Here is a 25,064-nt window from a genome sequence, read left to right as displayed (position 1 = left end):
AATTCGTTGGTTCTCCATCAGATGGTATGTAGACGTGAATTCGTTGGTTCTCTATAAGCTATTTGTGAGCTGTCGTCGATGTGCTCGTAGTAAAAATTGAATGCTTGTATTTGTGATGTATCAGACTGACAAGACAGATATTTGATTTAAAGTTCTAAGATTAGTAAAGCGTTATCATATTGGCGGTATGTTCCGTCTATCTGTAGCACCGGTAAATGAGGCCAGGAACTGTCCGTTATCTGCATAAATAAACATGTGCCAAGACTCCGATAGGGACAAAATAAGCATGTTTGGCAAGCAATGAATTCGATATCACCCAAGCAGCATTGAAAACATAAGTTGAACATGACTTCAATACTGTGGCTTGGACTCGGACTTGAGTCATAACACTATGACTCGGACTTGACCCTTTAAACGGTGACTTGGACTCGGACTCGACGATGAATTGAAAATGACTCGACTTGACTCGAGTCAAAACCACAAAAGTAAGATTGACTCGTGACTCGGAACCATGTGACTTGGTTACAACCCTGTCGAAATGGTCGGTACCGATCGAATAGTCCCGTTCTGGCAATTTACTGTCAACATGTCGTTTACATGTCCGCAGGAAACGGAGCATACTAACATTAAAAATGTATTATTTTTCGCGTGTGAGGCTTGGGTAGCGGGCTAAAAAGTTTGAGAACCTCTGCTGTTCTTGAAATTCATAAATTAATGCTGCAGTGTACCGTAGGAAAACTGTGAAGCCGACTTCATTGAAAAAGTAAGTGGTCACCGAATTTATTGTGGGTTTACGCACGTTCAATCCCTCTACATCTCCCGCCCACGGCACACCAGGCGCCTTGGCCAAAAAACACAGCATCTTGTCATTGACTATTCTTGTTCAATAAAAACCGATACATCACTGCATATAAAATCAGATCACGGACACAGACACAATGTGCAACTGATTTATACCGAACAATGAGTTTACACTTTCAATCATCGAAAATGCCCTCACTGGAGCCGAACTAGTAAACCACGAGACTCAAAGAGCCAAGACATGAAGTGACGATGATATCGAGACGAATATGATGGTGCCAATCGCTCATCCAAAGGGGGGGGGGGTCAAAGTTCTCAGCGTTGCTACTGAAGTAGAAACAGATTCGAAAGTAACGCCGTGCATTTTTATTCTTTTGCATCCCGTGTCAAAACTAGTTGAGGTAGTAGAAGCGGAAGGCCTGAAAATACTCAAGTACGTAGTTTTTAAAAGTAGATTTGATCAGAGGCTCACATACTTATGGCGGTCAGTCGGTTGTGGGCTATACTCTCGCAATTGCGAGATGCATCTTCGGGACGAAAAGAATTTAACTAATGACGCACCGAATAGATAAAACCTTCGGAAATATATATGGCAATTTACGGCTGCAATAATAATTACAACAGTGATGGCTATTTCACGCGGTTCGAAGGATTGTGTTCTTGTCACTTCGTAGAAGTGGAAGTACTCCGTTACCGACAGTCTCATCCACAACGTGAACAGTAAGAAGAGCCGCAAGGGTCTACAACACATATTTTATCTCACAGTGTTTCATTCGCTTATTGGTGAAAGCCAGACATGTACCTTTGTACAATCCACTGGATTTTTAAAATGCGCGGCTACAACTAGAACTACTCGCAACTGGACGTCCAACCATATGCTTTTAAAAATTCGCATGAAATTCACAGCTAGAACTAGAACTACTCTCTTTTCAAAACTCGTAACTAGAACCAGACCTACTCAAAAAGAAGTAGTTGGTTGACCGTCAAGTAACTAGATTGTTAGTTTCAACAAGTCTGGTCAAAGCTCAACTCCGCGTGAATCGTTCCCGAAATTGATCAAGATCGACAACGACTCCGTACTGTTCGCTGTCCAGTTTTTCTGTCATGCATATAAACTTCTGCAAGTTATTCGAAGCGGATTGCGTGCTGATCGGCGGATAATCTGGTGGCGGTGCCAGCCAACTCCCGTCTTCCCTCTTCATATGCGACCTGAATGATTAGCTACTTACTGATCAGTGTTTCACAGAGGTAGGCAGTGTTGCTTCTCAAGTATAGAAGTAGCAATTTCTCATACAAAACCACTCCAAGTGAAAAATGAAAGGTCAGAAATCTAGGGTTGTAATGACTCGAGTCGTGATTTTCTGATGAAAAATGTTCAGCTTTTCCTAATTAGATTAGAATTAGAGCTATACAGTTTTTCCCAAATTAGAGCTATACAGCGTTCTCCAAATTAGATTAGAATTAAAATTAAAGCTACACAGCTTTCTCCAAATTAGATTAGAATTTCTGAATTCGCAAATACTTGGAAATTGAAATTGTGAATGGGAAATTAATACAGTCAAAATCAGTTCAAATCACATTACATTCCCATAATCATGAGAATGGTTAACGTCGTTACACCTCTAACGACTTCGGCGATGGCAACAGCACGACATTGATGGGAAATAAGCTGATATCGATGAGCATATTGCCTTGAAGTATAATGGCCAAGACCAAGACACTTAGCATAGGACGTCCCCACAAGATCACTCTTTAGGATGAGATAGTCTTTCAGCCAGTAACATGTCTGGTTTGCCCGAACATCGATTCATTACTCACTGGAAAGCATTGCCGGGTATCGCGCAGCTCTTAGTTCAACATAATATGGCGTTTATGATCATGATATTGCTTGTTCTGTTTGTACTAATTCAATAAAATATTACTTCTTTTGGGGTAACCATGAGCATCGCCCATGTTAGTCAGTATGGCATTGTACTAACGTAAAGTTTTATAAACTAGAATGTCGTTCGCAGACCACAAGCCACTATGCTAGCAGGTTATTATGATTCGTCACAATAACTTCTATGACTGTACGCCGTACGTACGGTATAAATAATGCAATGGCGGCTTCGCACTGGATTTCCCTGCGCTGTTAACTCGCTGAAATATGCCGCGGACAAGAGGCATTTTCAGGAAAATCAGGGACAAGAATTCAAATAGAGCATAGGAACACTTCACAAATTAGATTACAATTAGAATTAGAGCATAGGCTAGAAACATTTCACAAATTAGATTACCGTACTGGCATTTAGTGAAATTAGACACCTAGAACTATCTAGTTGTCCAAGTCTGAACACAATGACTTGGGACTCGGACTAGAGTCATAATACCATGACTCGGACTCGACCCTCTGATCGCTGACTTGGACTCGGACTTGACTCGGTGGTGAATTGAAAATGACTCGACTTGACTGGAGTCAAAACTAAAAAACAGAGATTGACCTATAACTCGGAGCCTTGTGACTTGGTTACAACCCTGCTGAAATCTACTCAATTTGTTTCAAAAAGTGGTTTATGTTAAGGCAGTGGTTCCCAACCGGGGAGGAATTCCCCCCTTGGGGGGAATTTTACAATTTTTAGGGAGGAATTCCACTTCAGAATTGTAACGGATTTTCCAAATTGTTCATGTCCGAACTGTCATGTAGTCAACCAGCTATATCCGAATGTATGCTCCTTATGGCTTTTTTTTGCTGAAAGTATGTTCAAATGCAATTTGAAATCTCTTTTTCACATATAAATTCCTCCTTGTTTTTTTAAAAATTAGTTCAGATGTGCTGCAGCTCGCAAGGCAATTTTGTAGGCCAGCGACGTCCTCTCAATCAAATATATCCTAAGCGAGCAAATGTCGTGCCGAATCTATCGCAACCAGGCCTCCAGTGAAGGTATTTATCTTATATTTTCAAGTCAACATTTTCAGACAGTGACAAAATATTCCAACGTCATCGATTCAAGTCAAACAGATCGCTAGCCTTGCTTTATTTTTAGTGAGAACAGCTCCCCGATCGAAAAAAGACACGTTAAACTTGGTGCGACGTTGCCGAAACGTAATGGGTTTCCTAAATTTCAATGAGCTCCAGCAGGAAATCTCATCGCGTGTATGTTATATATCAGGGCTGCAACCTAGTCACGATGCTCCGAGTCACAAGTCAATCTCACTTCCATAGTTTTGACTCGGGAGTCAAGTCGAGTCATTTTCAATTCAGCATTGAGTCAAGTCCGACTCCAAGTCACCGAGCAGAGGGACCGACTCCGAGTCATTGTAATGGTATTATGACTCGAGCTCGAGTCGAAGTCATTGTGTTGACTGATGCTCAGTTTCCAGTTGAAGTCTTGTTAAACCCACTTTTTATAACTCTGTTTGGTGATATTGAATAATTTGGATTTATATTATACTCATTTTCCTCACTTTGAGCAGTTTCTTGTCGCATTTTCAAGTATCAAGACCAATAGACGAAATTCCAATCGGTGGTCACTTTACTGTTTTTCGAAATTACAATGATATGTCGGTTTTGGCCGTCTTATAGTCTCGAGTCATATGGCTTGGTTCGAGTCATGCGCAATGACTCGGGTCCAAGTCGAGTCAATACACAGATTGTCTTGATTCGAGTCGTTTCCGTATATTGAGAAAATGACTCGAGTCAGGTCGAGTCATCAGAAAATGGTGCATCGAGTCTGGTTAACCCTGCTATATATGAAAGTAACAATATTATTGGCCAAATGCATAGGCAAACGTGAGAAAAAAATCGCGAGACCAGTAAATTTATGCATACTGATTTTTCACAGCAGATGTATTAGCGATTGGTGCATCGTAAGCCGGAAACACAAATGGAAGTGTGTGGGTCTGTTGAGTCGAGCCTCCCAGAATTTGTTTCATTGGGACCAAGACCATTGTTTTTGGAGGTCTAGAAAGTGTTGTTACAGCCCTGCTAGAAACAAACAATCGGCTCCCGCCCGTCTTATTCTCCTAGTCAATAGGTGTTTGCGCAGTAAAAATTACCTTTTTTAATCATCGGGCAGATTTCTCCTAAGGGGGGAATTTTGGCTCAAATTTCGGCCAAGGGAGGCACGAGATGAAAAAGGTTTGGAACCACTGTGTTAAGGGGTCGCATACTTTCAAAAGTTATTTGGTGAATTGGTGATGGATACTTTCAAAATTGCAAGATGTGTCTGTTGAGGTGGCCAAAGTCCGATGAAAAATATTCAGGTGAGGGAGATGGTTTTAATTAGAGAGGACGAGAAAGCCATTTCGAAGATGAAAGATCACATTAAGATTACAAATTATAGCAGCAAACACTCAACTGGCCGAGCAGTCATTCTTTACCAGCTTGTGGCCATTTGCGCCAAAAGGTTGGACCCTTGAACTGGACTTGGAAAACTAATTAATTCTAGTTGCCTAATTAGATCAAATTAGAGTGAATTGCCAGTAATCAAATTCTAATCTAATTCGTGGAATGTTTCCATGCTCTAATTTTAATTCTAATCTATTTTATTGTTACCCGGAAATGCCTCTTTGTCCACGGCATTTTGCAGCAATTGAACAAGTGCCAGGCCACCATCACAGCACTTACACCGTGCTGTCATAACTAGGGCAGGGCACAATGATTCGAGTACTCGAATCTGAATCGAGTAATTATTTTAATGATTCGAGTCGAGTAGCAAAATACGATTTTTTCGAGTACTGAAATTATACGCCCCTCGCCACCGAAAGTTATTTTATCAACGAGAATTATGGTTTTGATACTATTTTCCACCGTGGAAGCCTTGAAACCTTGATTAGCCGTTTCGCAGCATACGAAACATAGCACAAAGCTACGAACGTTACTGGAAATAACACATTTCCGAAGTCATGATACTTCCACAACATTGTCACAAAGTGAAATGAAACCGGTAGAGTCGAAATAATACCAAAGTATTTGTAACGCGACGAATAACAGGCATTATATTCTTTGTGGTGGCATAAAAGATACATATTTGAACCTTGACATCTTACATACTGTTATTACGTCATAATCAGTGATACTCGACTCGACTCGAAGCATAATACGTGATTCAGAAACGAATCACTCAGGTGCTCGATTTTGCCCAGCCCTAGTCATAACAGACATTGTGACGAATAATACCCATGGTAGCTTGTAGTCTGTGACCAAACATTCGGGTTTCTATCACAAACAGAACAGCGGCGAAGGAAAACAGATAGTTAGCACAGGCTTGTTCACTTTCATGCCCCCAACACATCAAGAAAAAAGAAGAAGATTGCTTCAGATCTAACCAAAGAAAACATATTAGAGAACGAAGCGAGAAGATATATTGCAGCAGAGCGTGAAAGCATGGACTGTGATGTTTTGAGTGACTTGAAAAGAGATACGGTAATCGTTTTCCTCATCTCGAGGCTGCTGCTCGGGAACTTGCAGGCATGGCTCCATCAAAAAGAGTTTTCAATCATGCAGAACAATATCGTGCGAAACGAGGCGAGCCTGATGTACGAACGTTAACTATTATCATGGTTATTAACATGAACTCTGATTTTTCATTTCATGAACTGAACCTGATTTTTGCTGTATTTCATTCTATCTGGAATTTCATTCATTTTCAAAGTTTTTGCCAATTCAGTAACTCTAATTCTAATCTAATTTGAAAAATCTGAAAATTTTCTAGTTGTCCAAGTCCGCCTTGCACTACATCCATTCCGAAAGAATTGACCATATCAAGCAACCTACTAAAGACATCAATTCGGGTAGGCTACTAGCCTACATTTGAGTACGTCAGCTAAGGACTATTGCAGACCGCATACCTCAACTTAATTTTTGTTCACCCTGCAGTTACCTGTTGGAAGCAAATACTTGAAGAAATACGGAAGCAGCGACGACTCTCAGGAATGGCTTGTATTTTGGTTTGAAAAGCAAGTTGGGTTTAAGACCCTCCATGAGGTATTGATCGACTGGACAAGGAAAAGGCAGGATGCTGTCCAAGTCATAGATGGATCTGAAATAGGAAGAAATGCCAGATTGCTTTGAGAAGCAAAGAAGGTAAATACCACTGCAGTGATCATCATTGCAGTGTAGATCTATACAAAATCCAGAGCAGATTTTTTCTTAGCGATATGCAGAATCCGCCAGAATAACCTGGCCTAACTACTTTGATACAGACAAAGGGAAATCGTGATTGATAATCGTAGTCAATTACAACGAATACATCATTTTCAAGTAATCGTTAACGCAATCGATTGCATTTGAAGAATTTCCAAAGTAATCGTAATCATAATCGATTAATTCACATATCTAATCGATTTCTATGGAAAAAGAACAATTACTGTTTACTTGTACCAAGGACTATGACTTATACACCACGTTAGCGTGGGTTTTGCATAGAATCGAAATCGTCAGCTGTAAAGTTGGACAATGGACGTATTGTGGCATAAAAAGCAAAGACGTCACATTATATAAGAAATTTGTCCTTTGACGGGGCCTTCTCATCGCAATTGTTATATAGTCTTCTAATATGTGTTCCTAACTCAAGTTTAAAAAGCATAATATATGTAATTCTGACTAATTGTGATTACTAGGGCAAGTTCTTGTTGCAGTCAAATCCGTGGAAAGTTGCATTTGTTTCTCACAAAAGTTGCAGTAGAAAGTTACATGTATTTTTCACAAAGTTGCACTAAAAAGATGCATTTATGGACAAGTTCCATGAAATTTATAGAGCATGAGACACCCGAATCGATCCTTATCCAAGGCACAGTAGCGAAACTCAGCGTTGGCGACTTCAACAAAATCAATAGCCTGAAAAAATGGACCCGGTGAAAATAAAATTATCGGCGGTCTAGCCTGAATGTACGTCATCATCATCATCATTGGTTTATTAGCAATTTTATCAGTTCAATACACCACAAAAATGCGATACAATGAAAAGAAAGGAAGATGTCGAAGCGACCAGGAGTTGTCTATGGAATCGGACACCCACCTTGGCCTAGGCGATGTAAAGAGGAGGCATGCACACTGAATGAAAGTAAAGAAGATAGTATAGAAAAAGGAAGCGACAAGAAATAGGGCGGCATGTCAGGGGAAGCGAGATCGATAGGTCAGTCGTGGTCCGGTAATCTTGAGGATGGACTGTATTTATTTAGTAGTAATTGCTTGTATTTCGACTTGAATGTGGACATGCTCGTCGACTGCCTGATGGCCGGCGGGATAGTGTTCCACACATCCGGTCCGGCATATTTGATAGAGCGATGATCTTTTCGGTCGATCATATGATATTTGGACGACGTGGACGCGCGTGTGTTGTACTTGTGCGCTTTTGATTCAGAGGTAAAGAAGTCATTGAAATATTCGGGGCAACGACCGCAGTGAAACTGATACATAAACTTGGCGAATTAGAAAGGACATCAAATTTAAACTACAGTCATATAATCAAGCGATCTATTTACATATAGTGCAAAATATTTGCAGTAAAAAGTCAGTTGCATGAAAATCGAAAAAAAGTTGCAATAATTTGAAAAATCAAAAAAGTTACAAAAAGTTGCACGAAAAAAATGGACAAAAGTTGCATTATAAGATTCCTCCAAACAGCTTAAAACACCATACTACTGGACTTCTGAGTATTTAGGAAGCTGCCGGAAGCTGTAGTGCCATAGTGATTACTTTTCCATAAAATCGTAATTGACAACTTCGAGATTTTCCTGTAATTTGCTTAGAGATGAAATTTGATACATTTAAAAGTAACGGCATTAACGTTATTGCTAGTGGACTGCCTACTTGGACTACTTTCACAAGTGATTATGATTCTTAACTACTTCTACTTCTACTCCAGTTATTTTAGGCAGAACTGAGCCTAGAATACTTACTTTTCAATTACTACTACGTCTACCAATGATGACTAATTTGACCGCCGCTGCTCCGAACAGGTTTATTCAAACGGTGAAAAGACAGTTTCTGCATGATTTTTGAGATGACGTAGTCGAATCATGCGCAATGACTCAAGCATAAAGTCGAGTCAATGAACAAAGTGACTCAAATCAAATCGAGTCATTTTCCAAGAACACGACTCGAGTCAAGTCGAGTCACCGAAAAATTACGGCTCTGGACATTAGTTTTCTTGTCGGCTGCATTCTTGTATTAAGAAAGCATACACATCAAAAACCTCATTTTACAAATTGAACATTCTCACTTAACCATACGGGCAACATTAAAACTAGTCCTTAAGTAGGCATGTTGATTTAGCTGTGTCCGGATAATAATTGAGTTACGTTTTCTGCATGTAGTGGCAGGTGATTTTCCTCACCTTTCGTATGTGCTATATAATATGACATGATAGTCCCACACTACCATCGTATCTTCTCTATCTGATGATTGCTGCTTCCAAATAGGAACCGTTCTTTCGGGATTTGACACGAATATCACATAGACACCGTCCAGTGCCTCAACACCAGCATGCTCTTCAATGAATTTACATAATTTCCACACATTCTCTTCACTGAAAAAAGAACAGCCTTCAGGATATAAATCAATAGCATTATAGCTGTGTTACTGCAGACAGTCAGTAGGCCTAGCAAGCAGTACTGCTTTGTTCTGCAGTAACTGCATTACCTGAAAAAGGGGTAGGTAGGCTACTATTGATGCTAACGTTGATTTTAGACACTTCACGTTCTGCTCGGACAGATAAACAAGAAAACTACAAAAGCCAAGTTTACAATAAACTCTGTGTAAACAGCTAACTTAAATTTTAAGAAGTAGGCTAAACCATTATTTTTTAATTTTGAAAGTCGCAACGCTTCTCGCGAAAAGGAATAAGCTTTTAATGTTAATGCCCTACGACTATGCTGCCACATACCACCTAATAGGCCTATCTGGAATGAGTGATCTCAGGGCCGTTAGAAAAAAATTCGACTCGAGTCACGATTTTCTGATGACACGACTTGACCCGAGTCATTTTCTCAAAATACGGAAATGACTCGACTCGAGTCAATCTATGTATTGACTCAACTTGGACTCGAGATTGCGCATGACTCGGATCGAATCATATGACGAGACTCAGGTGGCCAAGACCGACATTTCACTGTAATTTCGAAGAATAATATAGTGACCAGTGTGACCACACTATCGGTATTTCATCTATTGGTACTGGTAGGCTACTTGAAAATATGACCAGAAATTGCTAAAAGTGAGCAAAATTAGTACATTATAAATATGCGAATCATTCGATGTCAGCAAACAGAGTTATAAAAAGTGGATTTAACAAGACTTTAACTGGAAACTGAGCAGTCAACACAATGACTTGGACTCGTACACGAGTCATAATATCACGACTCGCACTCGACCCTCTTCTCGCCAACTTGGACTCGGTGATGAATTGAAAATGACTCGACTTGAATCGAGTAAAAACTATAAACTATAAAAGTGAGATAGACTTGTGGCTCGGAGCCTTGTGACTTGGTTACAACCCTGGTATATGTAAATCAAATTGTCAGTTTGCCTTAAAAAATGTTGAAAACTAAATTTGGTTCAATTCCAATCAGTAGAAGCGAAGTTCTTAAAATTCAAAATTTCAACCATTTCATAAAATACTAGAGCTTAATATAGTATTGTTTACAGAGACAAATTCCGTCACTTCGCCATGACCAAACATTAAGTTCCAGGCAAGGGAAAGTGGTGTATTTTCACGCTTTTCATCTTGAGAAAAGGGCTGTGACAGAATTTGGATGAAGACTTTGCCAGTTAATGAAAAGAACTATGAATGTGATTAGCTGGAAATTATTGAACTTCATTGAGATAGCCTCGATTCGGCTAATTCAGAAAAGATTTCCTCACCACAAGGAGGAAATAAACTGGCAAAATACAGGAGATATTATATTCTCAAGATGGGTAATGTCTGGAAGTTTCTTTTTTACATCCATACAGTCCACAACAGGCTGGCATAAATACTGCTGTATAGGCCTACCATGACAGAGATCTCATAAAATCGTCTATGAGGGAACCACTATACACGATGCGATGGGTGGTTTAAGGTCAATACAATACCAGAATTGCTTGGTGTAGTCACATTTGCACTTTTCAGTTAAGACTGATGACATCACTGATATCTTCTCAGATCTTGACCGCTGTCAACCTAAATCTAGTGTTAGCCTACATCTGTAAGACATGGACAATATAAATTTGTAAAAAAAATGAGCACCAATAGCAATAGCCTGAAGTCCTGCTTTGAATATTCATACAATACATAAAAAATCAATTGCACTTCAGTACGGTACGAGAAACTTATTCCCACAAATAAAAGTTTGCATGCACTTTGGTGCCAGTGTATTTTTCTTTATAATGCCAAATAGACAAATTATGTGCTAAATTCCTACTCAAGAGTTTTTGATGTTACTGCCTGCTGCTCATAACGAGAGTCAGACACTTGGATGTGATAAATTTCAGAAATATACAGGTATTGCTTGATTATTCAGGCAATTTCAAGGTTACCGCACCTGCTTAAGGAAAGTACTCTAGTACATCTGAAGATCAACGCCACAATTCGAGTTGAGTAAAATAAAGTATGTGTGCGATTTGAGTCGAAATCGAGGATAAGTCTTCGAGTCCAGCACTCGCTGATCAATCATTACGACCTCATAACCGTGTCAATGATGTGGGAAGTTCAGATGTGTAGGCGGTTGCCAGTGAACCCGGCCCTCGGTGAATCCGGCCCTCGATGAACTCGGCCCTCGGTGAATTCCGCCCTCGGGAAATTTTGAAATTAAGTGTATTAACAAGTATTAATATGAATTATTAAACTAATAATGTTATTATCAACTGATTTGTCGATCTTGTAAGGAGGTCAGGGCATGCGTAGATCACGTGATCACGATTGCGTGGTCGGCTCATTGTTGAATTGACTTGGCGAGGGACGGACGTGCGACGTTCGACATCCTCGTATCTGTTCATGACATCGGATTGGGTCTTATCGCATTGTATATTGTGTGTGACTTGTTCAGATGAAAAATATATCCCAACGATTGTTATTGCTCAACCACGCGTGGTCTGCTCGATATTGCAACTGTAGGTTGAGGTGGGGTGTTAGGGTTGGGTAGGGTAGGGGGGAGGGAGACATTAGGGTTCGGGGAGTGGGACATTGGGTTCGGGTAGGATACTAGGGTTGGTGGAGGTGGGATATTAGGGTTAGGATAATAGGGTTGCCGGAGGGGGGATATTAGGGTTGGGGTAGGATATTAGGGTTAGGATATTAGGGTTGCCGGAGGTGGGATATTAGGGTTGGGGGAGGGGGATATTAGGGTTGGGGGAGGTGGGATATTAGGGTTGCCGGAGGTGGGATATTAGGGTTGCCGGAGGTGGGATATTAGGGTTGGGGGAGGGGGGATATTAAGGTTGGGGTAGGATATGAGGGTTGCCGGAGGTGGGATATTAGGGTTGCCGGTGAATACAAAATTTCCCCGAGGGTCGGGTTCACCGAGGGCCAGTTTCACGGGCCGGGTTCACTGGTAATCATGTAGTTGATGTAGGATACCTTTTATGTGACCGTAAGGAGTAAGAAATGACTATTCAACATCACATAAACGCATATTTCATTGCATTTTGCGACAATGCTGTAGGTTGATCATACAACTACACATAAATGTCAATTCCACTAAGGCAAGTAGCTTTGAACTACATGCATCGCATGTTGCGATACGACCAACCAAAGTTAACAGGCTTCCAAAGTGGAAAATAGTAACTATAATTATTCAGATACTCGACCATTGTGCCAAGCCTACAAGGTAAACTAAAATGTATGCTGTAGCTGGTGGCAACCCCTAATGAACTGCACTGGTAGTACCCACATGTTATTTTCCATTGCCGAAAGCAATAGAAGCCATATCTTCGTATGTTATAATTTTCTCGCGTATTTTTCCAATCTTAGACCCAGACGATATTTCGTGAGCATCAATCTCCTTCCAATGCTTCCACGTGAAGTATTCAATATTTTTTCGTCGCAAAATTTCAGGCAATGGTTGCTTGACACCAGCATCACTCCAAGACTCCAAATCCTCAATGATACGACCACCGGTGACCAAGCAATCGTTCAACGTGTCAGCCAAGACGCATTTAGGGCCAGTCCTGCACCACCCACACGCATAAATCGGAAAGGGGAAGTCTAAGCGACCCTCTATCGCATTGATGCATCCGTTTGAATTACCTATTCTTCCATCAAGAACTTTGTTACCATATCCAATGGCCGTGATTAATATTGAACACGGAATCTTTTCAATTACATCACCAGGGATAATTTTCGGATTGAAAGCATCACCACTGGAAACAATATTATTTCGAACCACAACATTGCTGATCTTCTTATCGCCACATATTTCAATAGGAGTCGTCATTAGTTTAATTGAGAAATTACAAGACGTAGCGTCAACATCATTATTTGAATATTTCATTAGATATTTAACCAATCGCTGCGTTTTTCTTAGAGACAACTTTTTCACGTTTAGTGCATCCTTAACATTGTCGGTAATATACTCATTGCTTATTGTCGTGTGAATATCATCGATTTCCATGATTTCCGATAGTTCTCGCCGTGTACAAGCCATTTGCAAAGGTCCGCGCCTTCCTATCAATATTACATTCTTTATGTTGCTCTTTTCCAAACATTTTAGGGCGTGCTGTGTAATATCCGTTTCTTTCAGTACTCTGGTTGGTTTTAGAAGCATTCTAGCGCAGTCCAATGCAACATTACCAACTCCTACAATGACAGCCGTATCCCCATCTAATTCCGGGTTAATATGCCTGTATTCTTCATCACCATTGAACCAACCAACGAATTCCTTGGCATTGAATACATTAGACAATTCTTCTCCAGGAATATTAAGTCTATTCACTTCTTGAGCCCCATGACAAAATACGATACCATTACAAGTCAGCATCAGATCATCAAGAGATAATGTATTCCCAACTTCTACACCACCGTAGAATGATAGTCTCTGGTTCTCTGCAACTTTCTCGTAACCATTGATACAGTTTTTGACATCCTGGTGGTCGGGAGATACTCCATACCTAACTAATCCATACGGGACAGGTCTTTTCTCAATCATGTTGATTCGGACGTTGGTGTTGTTTTTGAGAAGGAATTGTGCGATACCAAAACCAGCAGGGCCACTTCCAACGATTGATACGACAGGCGAAGGCGTCTCACTGAGGCCAGCATTGTAATTACGTGATTGACGATATAAATTGAGGCAAGTTGCTTGCAATGAAGCCCGCACGTTTCGACTTACGGTATGCAGCATGGCTCCGCTGTGGTGAGATGATTGACATCAACAACTCCAGAGCAAATTAATTCTTTGGAACAACTAAAAATTGCAGATATCTGATGATAAATCAGACCACAAGTTAGCAGACGGCACTGTGCGATACTGCGATGCATGCATTTGGAAAGCACAGCACGAATTTACCACCGTTTGAGTTATTTGTTTACATGTTTTACAAACGATGAAGTATGAGCCATAATCACATCCAGTCTGCAGTGATCGTGAAGAGAGTCGTATATAAAATTTAAAAATGAAACCACAATACAATACCAGGGTTGTAACCAACTTACAAGGTTCCGAGTTACAGGTAAGCCCAGTGAAAGTCAGAGAGCAAAAGGTCGAGTCCGAGTCAAACTCATTTTTCTCGCTCCCAATCAATAGACACTAGCTAGACAGTTTCTGATCCACCTCCCCCTTAAAGATATAGAAAGATCTAGTAAAGTCATTTCATTCTTCTCGTGGTTCTGGAACACACCCCCCCCCCTTCCACACACACACACACACACACACACTAAAAAAATCAGCGTCGAATGTTGCATTGTAAAGGAGTTTGGTATTGTGACGCTACCACATGCCGTCTGATGGGAGCAGGTCAGAAGCAGCGCAAACCGCAAGCGTATTGGCAATCGTTGCGCAACCGAATGAGCATTGCTCCTGAGCTGCTCAGACGGCACGGTGGCGTCACAATACCAAACTTCGTTACAATGCATCATTCGAGGCTGATTTTGGGGGTCCAGGACCACGAGCAGAATAAAATTTGTATTTTCGCAATCACTACACCACGGTATAGCTGTCGAGTGTCGATTGATACCCAGTTTATCAAATTTAATGCTCGGCAAGCCGGTCAAAAATAACCGCCAAATCTGACTCTTTTCAGGGTTTCCACCATCCCACGTCGATGTACGTCGGCAACATCGGTTGGTACAGGCATAGTCGTTTCAGCCATGGCTGTGAATGGCTGGAATCCGAAAAAAAAAGTTATTTTTGAACAACCCCACTGTTCGTGCTTTGTACGATTACCGCAACGCGATATGATATTTTGATCTCGCCTTCCGTCACATGCCAGCTCATTCTCCTTATTGGCACTTTCGTGGTATCCTCGACTGCCTCTTCTTTACATCTCCTTGACCCAGGTTGAGCTGGTCGTTGTATGATCTCATTTCGACATCTTCTTTCATTGTACCTCCACCTTATGGTGCATTGATCTGATGAAATTATCAACTAACTGATACTGAACTAACGTCGTTTCCTTCGATTTCATAACACTACTCTTCAAAATGAATTTTGTTTGCTTCGCGAAAATTTACCGGTGACAATATATATTCAAATTTTGGCGCATTTTCAGGTGTACGGATGAAATTCACACAGCAGACTGCTCAGAGCTGAGACACAATCTAAAGAGAACACTGCTTCTCATGCCGTAAAAGCAAAACACACGACTGCAATCATGAAGCACAGCACAATTTATAAGTATCTGGGCATGTGCCGTGCGTATGATATCTGGCATGACTATCATGTCGCACAGTTACGAGTTGCACTAATGCGGTATGCATTGCGGCCATACGCAATTTCGTCAGGCATAAGTCACAGTTCCTTGCCATTCTTTGCCTACGCATTTCATGTGCTTGTCTTTGCGGTGAACGGCATTGGAAACAGCCCCATCGTCTCAACACATCGGTTTGCATAGTGTCCTTTACGGCCGCACTGAAAACGAGGTAACATTTGGTGGAGATAATGCATACATTCCAACAGCGGAGGGAGGCATGCAGACTTGTACAAACTAACAATGTAGTTCAGTGGTTCTCAACTTGGGGGGCGTGAAAGCATCCGAAGAGGGGCTCGAAGAAGCGGTCAACTGAAAAAAATTTTCGCAGTCCTCGCGATTTACCTCCAATTCACGCGTGTTTCTCTGTATCCAGACCTGACCGAATTTAATATTTTTTAATTCTCCCATCAACAGTCATAACCTTCCATGCCATCAAACAATCTGTTGGGGTTGCTAGCATCCCGGTTGGAATTTGTGATATGACGATAAGGGGGGCGCGATATTTTTCACTATCATAAAGGGGGGGCGTGTCTAAAAAAAGGTTGAAAACCACTGATGTAGTTAGTTGATGGTCAAATACTGGATTTTTGAGTAGTCCTAGTTCTAGTTGCGTGTTTAAAAATAATTCTTGTTGCTGAACAAGTATAATACATGAGTATTTGTTTGTCGTGAATCATGATACCGGTGTTCTGTTGTGTGATGTTCTTGCAGCCATTGCTAGCTCAGAGTCAGCACTACTAACAGTGGCATAGCCATTAGCCAGGGAGTGTGTTTTGGAGGTGAAAATCCATGTAATTATAAACTAGTGCCGATGTTCATGATGAAAGCCGATCCGCTTTAGACAAAATAAAAATTATTAAATTGCTTTGAAAGTGAATCTACTTAGTTGTGTTCCAGTCAGTTGGCTCTAGTTTAGTCGTTAATTCCAGTTCTAGCTCTACTCACTTTTCAAAATCTGCAGCTAGAACCAGACCTGCTCCCTTTTCAAAATGCGTAACTTGAACCAGAACTAATCAGTTTTCAAAATGTGCAACTAGAGCTAGAACTACTCACTTTTCAAAATCTGTAACTAAAACTACTCACTTTCATAAAATTTTGCTTAACTTTTCAAAACTGTAAAACACGACTTCAATGGGATGCGAAACCAGCAAGTAATACATCGTTGGATGCAGAACGTCAGCGCCTAACTAACTACGCCACGAAGCCAGACAAGAGCTGGGCAACCGAGCGTGTATATAATCAAGCAGACGAGGTAACATTGTTATAAAAATGGAAAGTTTTGGTTACTACCTTAGAGTCCACAGGGTCAGACTGCGTTTTTATGGTGAAATATTGCACCATGCTTCAATAGTACCGATAAAATTAGTTCAGCAAAAGCCGCCATTCATGGCTTGTTTGAAAGATAACATCCCTGTCGCAGTGAATATCACGTGCTTATTCGCGCTAGGTATACGTTGGTGGACTCTAAATGGAAGTGACCAAACCATTTACATTTTTGCAATGAGGTTGCCCATTGATGAATTCGCAAGAACCTGAAAATTGGACTCAAATTCCGAATCAGAGAAAAAAAACTAAAATTAAGTTAAGTTCATATCAAACCAGAAATTCTAGTAGAATGAAGATGAGAGCGTTGAAACATTTCACACATTAGATTAGAATTAGATTACCGGCATTTCGCTCCTATGAGCCTGATTAAACATATGGAATTTTCTAGGCTATGTTCAAGTATGCCTGAAAACAATAGCGATTTAAAAATGCTAGAACTAGAACTGGTAAAAATCAGTAGTAAGTTGACGCTGCTGACCAGTAGGGCTGTTCAAATAAAACTTTACCTTCAGATTTCACTGGCTATGTGATAAAATTATTAGGTTGATGAAAACAACACTGCACACCAACTCTGGCTCAATTCCAACCAGTAGAGGCGAGATTCTTACAGTAGAAAGTTTTGAAATATTCATGAAAAAATAAAAAAAATGTAATACCGTATCAATATTTTCCTGTCAACCCCATAAAACTGTTAGGCTGTCAGTAGAGATGATGCACACCAAATTTGGCTCAATTTCAACCACTAAAAGCAAAGTTATTGCAGTAAAAAAAATTGGAATTGAATAAAATAGTATTTACGGTTCAATTATTCATTATAAAATCATGGAATAAAAATTTTTCTACTGCGATAACTTCGCTTCTGGTGGTTGGGATTGATCCAAATTTGGTATGCATCATCTCTACTGACAGCCAAACAATTTTATGGTGTTGACAGAAAAATTTAGAAATTTCATTTTTTTCATTTTTCAATGACAAATTCAAAACTTTCCACTGCAAAAATCTCGATTCTACTGGTTGGAATTGATCCAAATTTGTTTGCAGCGTTGTTTTAACCAACCTAACAATTTACAACATAGCCAGTGAAATCTGAAGAACAAGTTTCTTTTTGAACAGCCCTATTAACCAGCCACTAAATAGATTGGTAGTTTGTACAAGCTTCTTGACACAGAGACTTTCACAGCCATGCACATATTTTCGAGATGCGTGCGCTCACCTTGAAGCAAGTAACCTGCGATATATCTCTCATGGGCCGGATGCGGCCAGCCATACCCATGCTGAGTCCGGGCCTCATTGCAGTAGAGAATATGTTGGCTGATGATGAGTTATTCATAGGAATGGGAAGCACCAAGCCTTTTGGAGACGGGGTGCCGACTGCATTCGGGTTTCCTGTGCCATCATTCTGGAAACGGAGAAAATTGCAGAGCATGATTCGGGCTGGTCACATTGATTTTAGTACTTGAATCTGAATCGAGTATTTATTCTAATGATTTGAGTCGAGAAAAATGAATATTTCGAGTACTGAAGTCATACTCTCCCTGCCACTACGACTTCGGCTAATCTATCAATTCTATGAACAAGTGCGTACGATATTATCGTTGGCATTAACCATTGCATCCGCAATCTATTTGTAGTGTCATTGCTAATTTTGCAATAGTCGCACAGATAGGCAACATCTTAGGATCTCGAAATTTACTGCTAAAAGTCTGCGCTTATCAACCAAGCCTACTTCTGCAAACTACCTACTTGAGTACTTTACAGCCCTTTCTATTTCCAATCGAAGTAGTTTTGACATGTCTTTGAAATTGCTACTTCCTCTTTCAATAGAGCAGAAATTTACGATACCATATTTGTACTCGAGTAGAGGCAACGCAGACTATTTTGACAACCTATGCATCTGAATAGTTCAATCCCAGAGTACTTACACAGAAACCTTATTAAACATTAACCACCCTAAATAAATTTATAGTAGTTACAGATGCGAGTGGATTACCAACCAGTCCTTCATAAACTCCTGGAAATAGCCTAATCATTTGCAGTGAATGATAGCAGTAAATGCTTATTGGTATCAATATAGCTGCTAACAAACCTGATTGGCATCCAACGATTTGTACGGGTTCTGCACGCAAGACATCGCTTTATGTCCGTAGTCCCCGCATATGTGACACTTTGATCCCTTTGGCTCTAGTACTGGCAGGTCCCACGATGGACTAAAATCACAAATTGTCCCATTAACAAAAATATCCATAGGACTGCCCAATCACCCAAGAAGTATGCCGTAAATTCTAGATCAGTGGTAATGTTACATAAGCTATCCAGTTTCCAGCCTTTATCATTTAGCCACTCCACATAAATCAGGGTTACTTACTGGGCAAACTTGCATTTTTTTCCATTGGGACAAAATCCAATCAGATAATTGACACATATGACTCCTCTTCTGTGACGTTTGCTACAATTCGGTCCTGAAAGGTAAATTATGTACATTGTGTCGGCTAGATTCCCTTGCATACTGTCATGTTAGGGCTGAGGCTCGGCACTCGAGTAATCGAATCTGAATATAGTATTGATTTGAAGGAATCGAGTCGAAAAGTGAGACAAGATATTTTCAAGCCCGGAATTTATGTTTCTTGCCACTACAAGAGTCATGAGAATTATGGAATCGACAGTATTGTCCAGCATACGAAACATGATGTACAACATTATACAAGTTAGTGGAGTTGTCATAGCTGCGTCTGCACTTGTGGCCACATATAATGTACCTTAGGGGTGTTCACAAATGACTTATTCTTTCGAATTATACTGGCTACTTGATAAAATTGTTAGGTTACCTAAAAAAACGCTGCACGCCCATTTTGGCTCAATTCCAACCTATTGTGGTATTGCTATGAAAGAGAAAAAGTTTTTAATTTATTTGACAAAAATAAATATAATTATTTCTAAAATTTTAACTGGCTACCACATGAAATTGTTAGATTGTCTGAAAAAACGATGCACACCACGGTTGACTCAATTCGAACCAGTAGAAACGAAGTTATTGATGTTCAAAATTCAAGATTTCAAATCATAGTATTTACGGTGGGCAAAATAAATAATAAATAATTAAAGAATTGGAAACCAAACCATAAATAGGCTACTATTTTACTCAAAGCCAAATTTTTCAACTACAATATCCACTTCCACTGGTTGAAATTGAGCCAAATTTGTTCAGCATCGTTTCTATAGACAACCTAACAATTTCATGTGGTGAACAGAAAATTTTGAAATTTCTGTCATTTATTTTATAATATGATAACTAAATAACTTTCTTCTCTTGTAGCAATGCGGCTACTGGTTGGAATTGAACCAAATTTGGTGTGCAGACTTTAATTGGGTAACCTAACAATTTTATCAAGTAGCCAGTACAATTTGAGAAAAAATCTCATTTTTGAACACCCCCAATGTACATATCTGAACTTTCCACATCCGTCATACTGTTGTAACGTCCTAGTTAGGCCGGACCTAGGTTTGATCGGGCTTTTAGCTGAAGCACGTAGAAATAGAATACACCAGGCCCTATACACACATAGTAGCATTCATTCGTTTACATAATTTGCCACACGATAGATCTGTAGAAGAAATTACTAATACAATTCAAGGTAATTAATGGATTGAAAGTCGTCAAGCGACTAGCGACTGACAATGGTTGAGAATCCGCTATCTACGACAGGAAATTATATTGTACTCGGCTACCCACCGTGTTTGCAGAATCCCCTAGCATACCAAGGACAGTCTTTGACTTTACTTTCCGGATCAATATGCTGATACTGACAGTCCTTGTTATCACATCTACCTGCAACATAAAATAATAATTACATTATCAATTGTGAATTATATGGAAGGCAGATTATCTTTGCCAGCTCGATTGTTGCTCGATCTGGCAATGGATCAGAGTGACTGAAAAATTTTCAACTTTTCCAAATCACATAATATGAATGATAGATATCGTTTTTATATTGAAATGAGATTATAATTTGAATAATAGACAGTTAGACACAGTTTTTTTCAAAATTGAATAATAATGACCGAATTTGCAAAAATAAATTGACTTCAGTTCATATCAATGCCGAGTTCATACTCGCGGGGTTGTAATGACTCGATTTGATTCGAGTCATTTTCTTAAAATACGGAAGTGACTCGAGTCATTGCGCATGGCTTGATCCAAGTCATATGACTTGAGCCACAGACGGCCAAGAGCCAAGACCAACATTTCATTGTAATTCCGAAGAAGAGTGAAGTAGCCACACTATCGGGATTTCGTCTATTGGCACTGGTACTTAAAAATGCAACCAGAAAATACCAAAAGTGAGGAAAACTAGTATATTATAAATGCGAACCACTTGATATCACCAAACAGAGTCACAAAAAGTGGGTTTAACAAGACTTTAACTGGAAACTGAGCAGTCAACGCAATGACTTGGACTCAGACTCAAGAGTCGAGTCATAATACCATGACTGGGACTCGACCCTCTGCTCGATGACTTGGACACAGACTTGGCTCGGTGGGGAATTGAAAATGACTCGACTTGACTCGAGTCAAAACTATAAAAGTGAGATTGACTTGTGACTCGGAGCCTTGTGACTTGGTTACAACCCTGCTTGATATTATCGGCACACATGTCATTCTCGACTCTTTTCTCACAATACAGTTCTGTAGCATTTTCAGAAAAACCAGAAATTAGATTATAATTAAAACGAGAGTGCTCATTGAAAAATTTCACAAATTAGATTAGGATCAGATTACCAGCATTTCACTCCGATATTCTGCTCATGCACCCTAGCAGGGCATGGTATAGCCTACATAGACATCGTCGCCATGGAATCCAGTCCATTTTACACATATTGAGAGAATTAAGGTTTTTGTAAAGTTATCTTTTCTTTTAGTCATATCTTGGTGATGGTGATGCATACCAAGATGCACATATGCCGCTGGACAAGGTAGGTGCAGAAATAGCCTTGTAAGGCTTTCTAATTCTTGCACCACTCATCCATGCTATCCCATGTTGAGCGCCAAGCGAGGAAGCCATGTATATCAGTGTTACTGATGAGTAGGACAATTTTTTGGGGGTCCTAAAACCGAAAGATTTTGACCTAAAATATCAAAATTCTGACACTTTATGACCTTGAAAACGTAATTTTGACCAAATGCTAATTAGGTTTTTCCCACATAATGTTATAATTGTACTGTACTGCTTATCTTCATTTCTGGTTGGAACTGTTTGTCCTTACGAAGTAGTTTGGCCTGAAAAATAACTTTTTTGACCCAAAAACTGGCAAATTTTTTCATGAAGAAAGTAGATTTCAACGCAATCTGGACCTGAAGAATTCCAGTAGTTACATCATCACGTATTATGGTAGAAATAATTAAAGTCTGTTGCAGTACAATGACAGATACTTTCCTACATTCTCAGGCAGAAAGTGTTTGTCCTTAAATAGCTTGCCAAGAATGGAGAAAAAACGTTAAACAACACTGAAGTTGAGCATGCGTACACTGCTGGTGGCACACAGTGTTGCTTCATTCTGATAATGGTGTCTACATCACAATTTTTCATAATGTGCTTCTTGATATAGAACCATGCAATGCTCACGCAGTATTGCTTCAGTAAGGATATTGCGGTACGTTCAGCATAACACCATGTCAACTTATTTGTTTTATCTGAATGTTTATGATTTACAATGAGCAGACAATGGGCCATCTACAACGGTAGGCCTATAAAGTAGGATACAAGCTGTAAAATGTCAAATAATGAGTTGCCCGAAAGTGCAAAATCTACGATACAAACGAAATGCAGGTTGTAAAATAATTTTGACTTTCTTTACAATTTTGACATTTTTTGACATGATAACACAGTTTGACATGTAAAAAAATTGCCCTATTGACAAGGTCTTTGGTCTGACCGGGACGGGTAGGCCTATTGAACCCATGACCTACCAGTCAAGAAGTAGGACGCTTCACCATTACGCTATCTTGACGGACGGGTCCTAAGTGGCCTTGGCCCTCAGGGTTGGGAACTTCTAATTTAGCGGAAGAGAATATTCTGATTGTGCGAAAAGCTGCAATGCTTTGACAGTAAAAGTGTGTCGTTTTGCCTAATTCCAAGTTTAATCACTAAAACTCATCAAGATACTGCATGCTGATTTATGGTCAAGAAACGATGAATTGGTTATACAATCAACCGGCTTACCAAACTTGGAATAGAAGTAACATTCCGGCATCTTGCTCATGTCGTATTCGTGTAAGAATTCGCATTGGTCGCCTTTTTTGCAAAGGCCTCTCAACCAATGCTTGCATACCACGGCCTTATCTCCAAGCACATGACGGAATGGACAATTCACTCCTCGTGAGCACTGGTTCGCTTTGAAAAAATGGCATATGGAAGCCCCGGATTCTGTAAGAATAAACAGAATTCAGTGAAACATTCAAGTGAACAATTCTGAGATTATTGTGATGGGTAATACTTTATTGAACCATGAATCACCACAAAATCTTTCCAAATTTATTATTGTGACATTCTTGATGGACAGCTAGAATACTTTTCAGCTTTTTGAAATTAGATTAGAATTATGACTAGTAGAGTATTATTTTCCAAATTACATTCAGTTTATTGCTAACAATTTCATGAATTCAATACACCACAAGACTTCGATACAATGAAAGATAGGAAGGTGTCGAAACGACTTGAGGAAGTCTTTGTAATGAGACACCCACCTGGCCTGGGCGATGTAGAAAAGGAGGCATGCTCCACTGAATGACAAGTAAAGGAAGATAACATAAAAGGACAGGCGACAAAAAGAGGTGGCATGTGTCAAAAGGCGAGATCGGTTGGCCAGGTCGTGGTCCGGTAAGCTTGAGAACTGACTAGCATTGATTCAGTAGAAATTGTTTGTATTTCGACTTGAATGTGGACATGCTCGATGACTGTCGAGAATTAGAATTACTAAATTCGCAAAAACTTAGAAATTGAATTAAATTCTGATTTAGGAAGAAATGTGCAAGAAAAATCAAAGTGAATGTGAATGGTGAATGTCTGTAACACCAATCTTGGTTCGTTTCATACAATAAACCTGAGTAACATTTTCAGTAGGCTACATGATGTATGCCAGCGCCCAGCATCAACAAAACATTGTCATATTTACCATGTGCAATCGATTTTGTAGTGCACAAGTGCAGAACTACCACCCTACCGGTACCTCTGAAGGCGGGCATACTTGCCGTGTGATATCTAAGTATATAGACTATATGCAGTATCATTTTACAGAAATAAACCAATCGGCTTGACAACAGGTTAGATATCATTAAAAATTGACCTAATGACACTGTACTAAATTGTCCACAGGCCACAGTCAACTCCATTCTCATAGCTCTTGATATAGGACATCGATACCAAAAACAATCGGTTTTATGCCAAGGTGCGGTAGATATTATGCTGGGTGCTGCTCATGAAATCACACTATAGACCCCAAATTGTCACTCATCTCATCATTCCAAGTCTACCCAACGAAATAGGAAAATAGTTGTAGACGGAAACAACAACAAAGTTCGAGTGTGCTTACTGTCCATTCCCGTGAAAGGAAGTGGTTTCACTCCTAACTGTTGATCCATTGCTACTTCAATGTCAAGTACCACTTTGCTTAAGTCGGCCACAACCTCCTGCATGATGACGGGTCCAAAGCTGTATCCGAAAGCTCTGTAAACGCTTAGTATGATACCAGTTCCTATAAGACAGAAACCTGAAAGAAACGAAAACGTCTTACTCTGAGTTGCCTTCAACATCAACTATACAAAATGCAAGGGTAACCGACAACATAAAGACCAATGCAAATTAATTAGCGCTGTCTCATTACATTGCTATGTAAAATTGTATACCTAATTCAACCATCACTTATTTACCATCATGACTCTATCAGAAAACCCGGACATGTTGCGCCAACATCGATGTTTGTATTTCTCAGCTTCGGATATGTACCGAAGTCCAGAACGAGTTTTTAACGGTTAACTGCATCTTTGGAATGACTTTTGCTTATTTGGTACATTCTG

At 39.9% G+C, this 25,064-nt stretch overlaps 3 protein-coding genes across 3 annotated transcripts; all 3 read right to left on the bottom strand.

The window, feature by feature from the left end:
- Positions 1-863: 863 nt before the first annotated feature.
- Positions 864-10,968, bottom strand: LOC145457018 (protein N-terminal glutamine amidohydrolase-like). Its single transcript, XM_080335177.1, has 4 exons — positions 10,856-10,968; positions 9,120-9,311; positions 6,663-6,821; positions 864-2,010 (listed from the first exon to the last, which is right to left on the bottom strand). Exons 1-4 carry the CDS (start codon positions 10,906-10,908, stop codon positions 1,827-1,829), a joined length of 588 nt encoding a protein of 195 aa, XP_080191303.1. The 5' UTR covers positions 10,909-10,968; the 3' UTR covers positions 864-1,826.
- A 935-nt stretch (positions 10,969-11,903) lies between these two features.
- Positions 11,904-14,496, bottom strand: LOC145457008 (NADPH:adrenodoxin oxidoreductase, mitochondrial-like). The gene has a single exon (XM_080335163.1). The coding sequence runs from the start codon at positions 14,098-14,100 to the stop codon at positions 12,655-12,657; it is 1,446 nt and encodes a 481-aa protein (XP_080191289.1). The 5' UTR covers positions 14,101-14,496; the 3' UTR covers positions 11,904-12,654.
- Positions 14,497-15,392: 896 nt separating this feature from the next.
- On the bottom strand, positions 15,393-24,811 carry LOC145457013 (cleavage and polyadenylation specificity factor subunit 4-like). The gene is made up of 7 exons (XM_080335171.1): positions 24,581-24,811; positions 23,212-23,415; positions 20,724-20,819; positions 19,359-19,452; positions 19,080-19,200; positions 18,207-18,392; positions 15,393-15,825 (listed from the first exon to the last, which is right to left on the bottom strand). Exons 1-7 carry the CDS (start codon positions 24,798-24,800, stop codon positions 15,739-15,741), a joined length of 1,008 nt encoding a protein of 335 aa, XP_080191297.1. The 5' UTR covers positions 24,801-24,811; the 3' UTR covers positions 15,393-15,738.
- Positions 24,812-25,064: the final 253 nt, after the last annotated feature.

The sequence above is a fragment of the Botryllus schlosseri genome, chromosome 15, assembly GCF_051294905.1.
Source record: "Botryllus schlosseri isolate E-star chromosome 15, Bs_hap1, whole genome shotgun sequence".
NCBI classification, from domain to species: Eukaryota; Metazoa; Chordata; class Ascidiacea; order Stolidobranchia; family Styelidae; genus Botryllus; species Botryllus schlosseri.
This window is presented reverse-complemented; position numbering and strand designations above follow the sequence as displayed.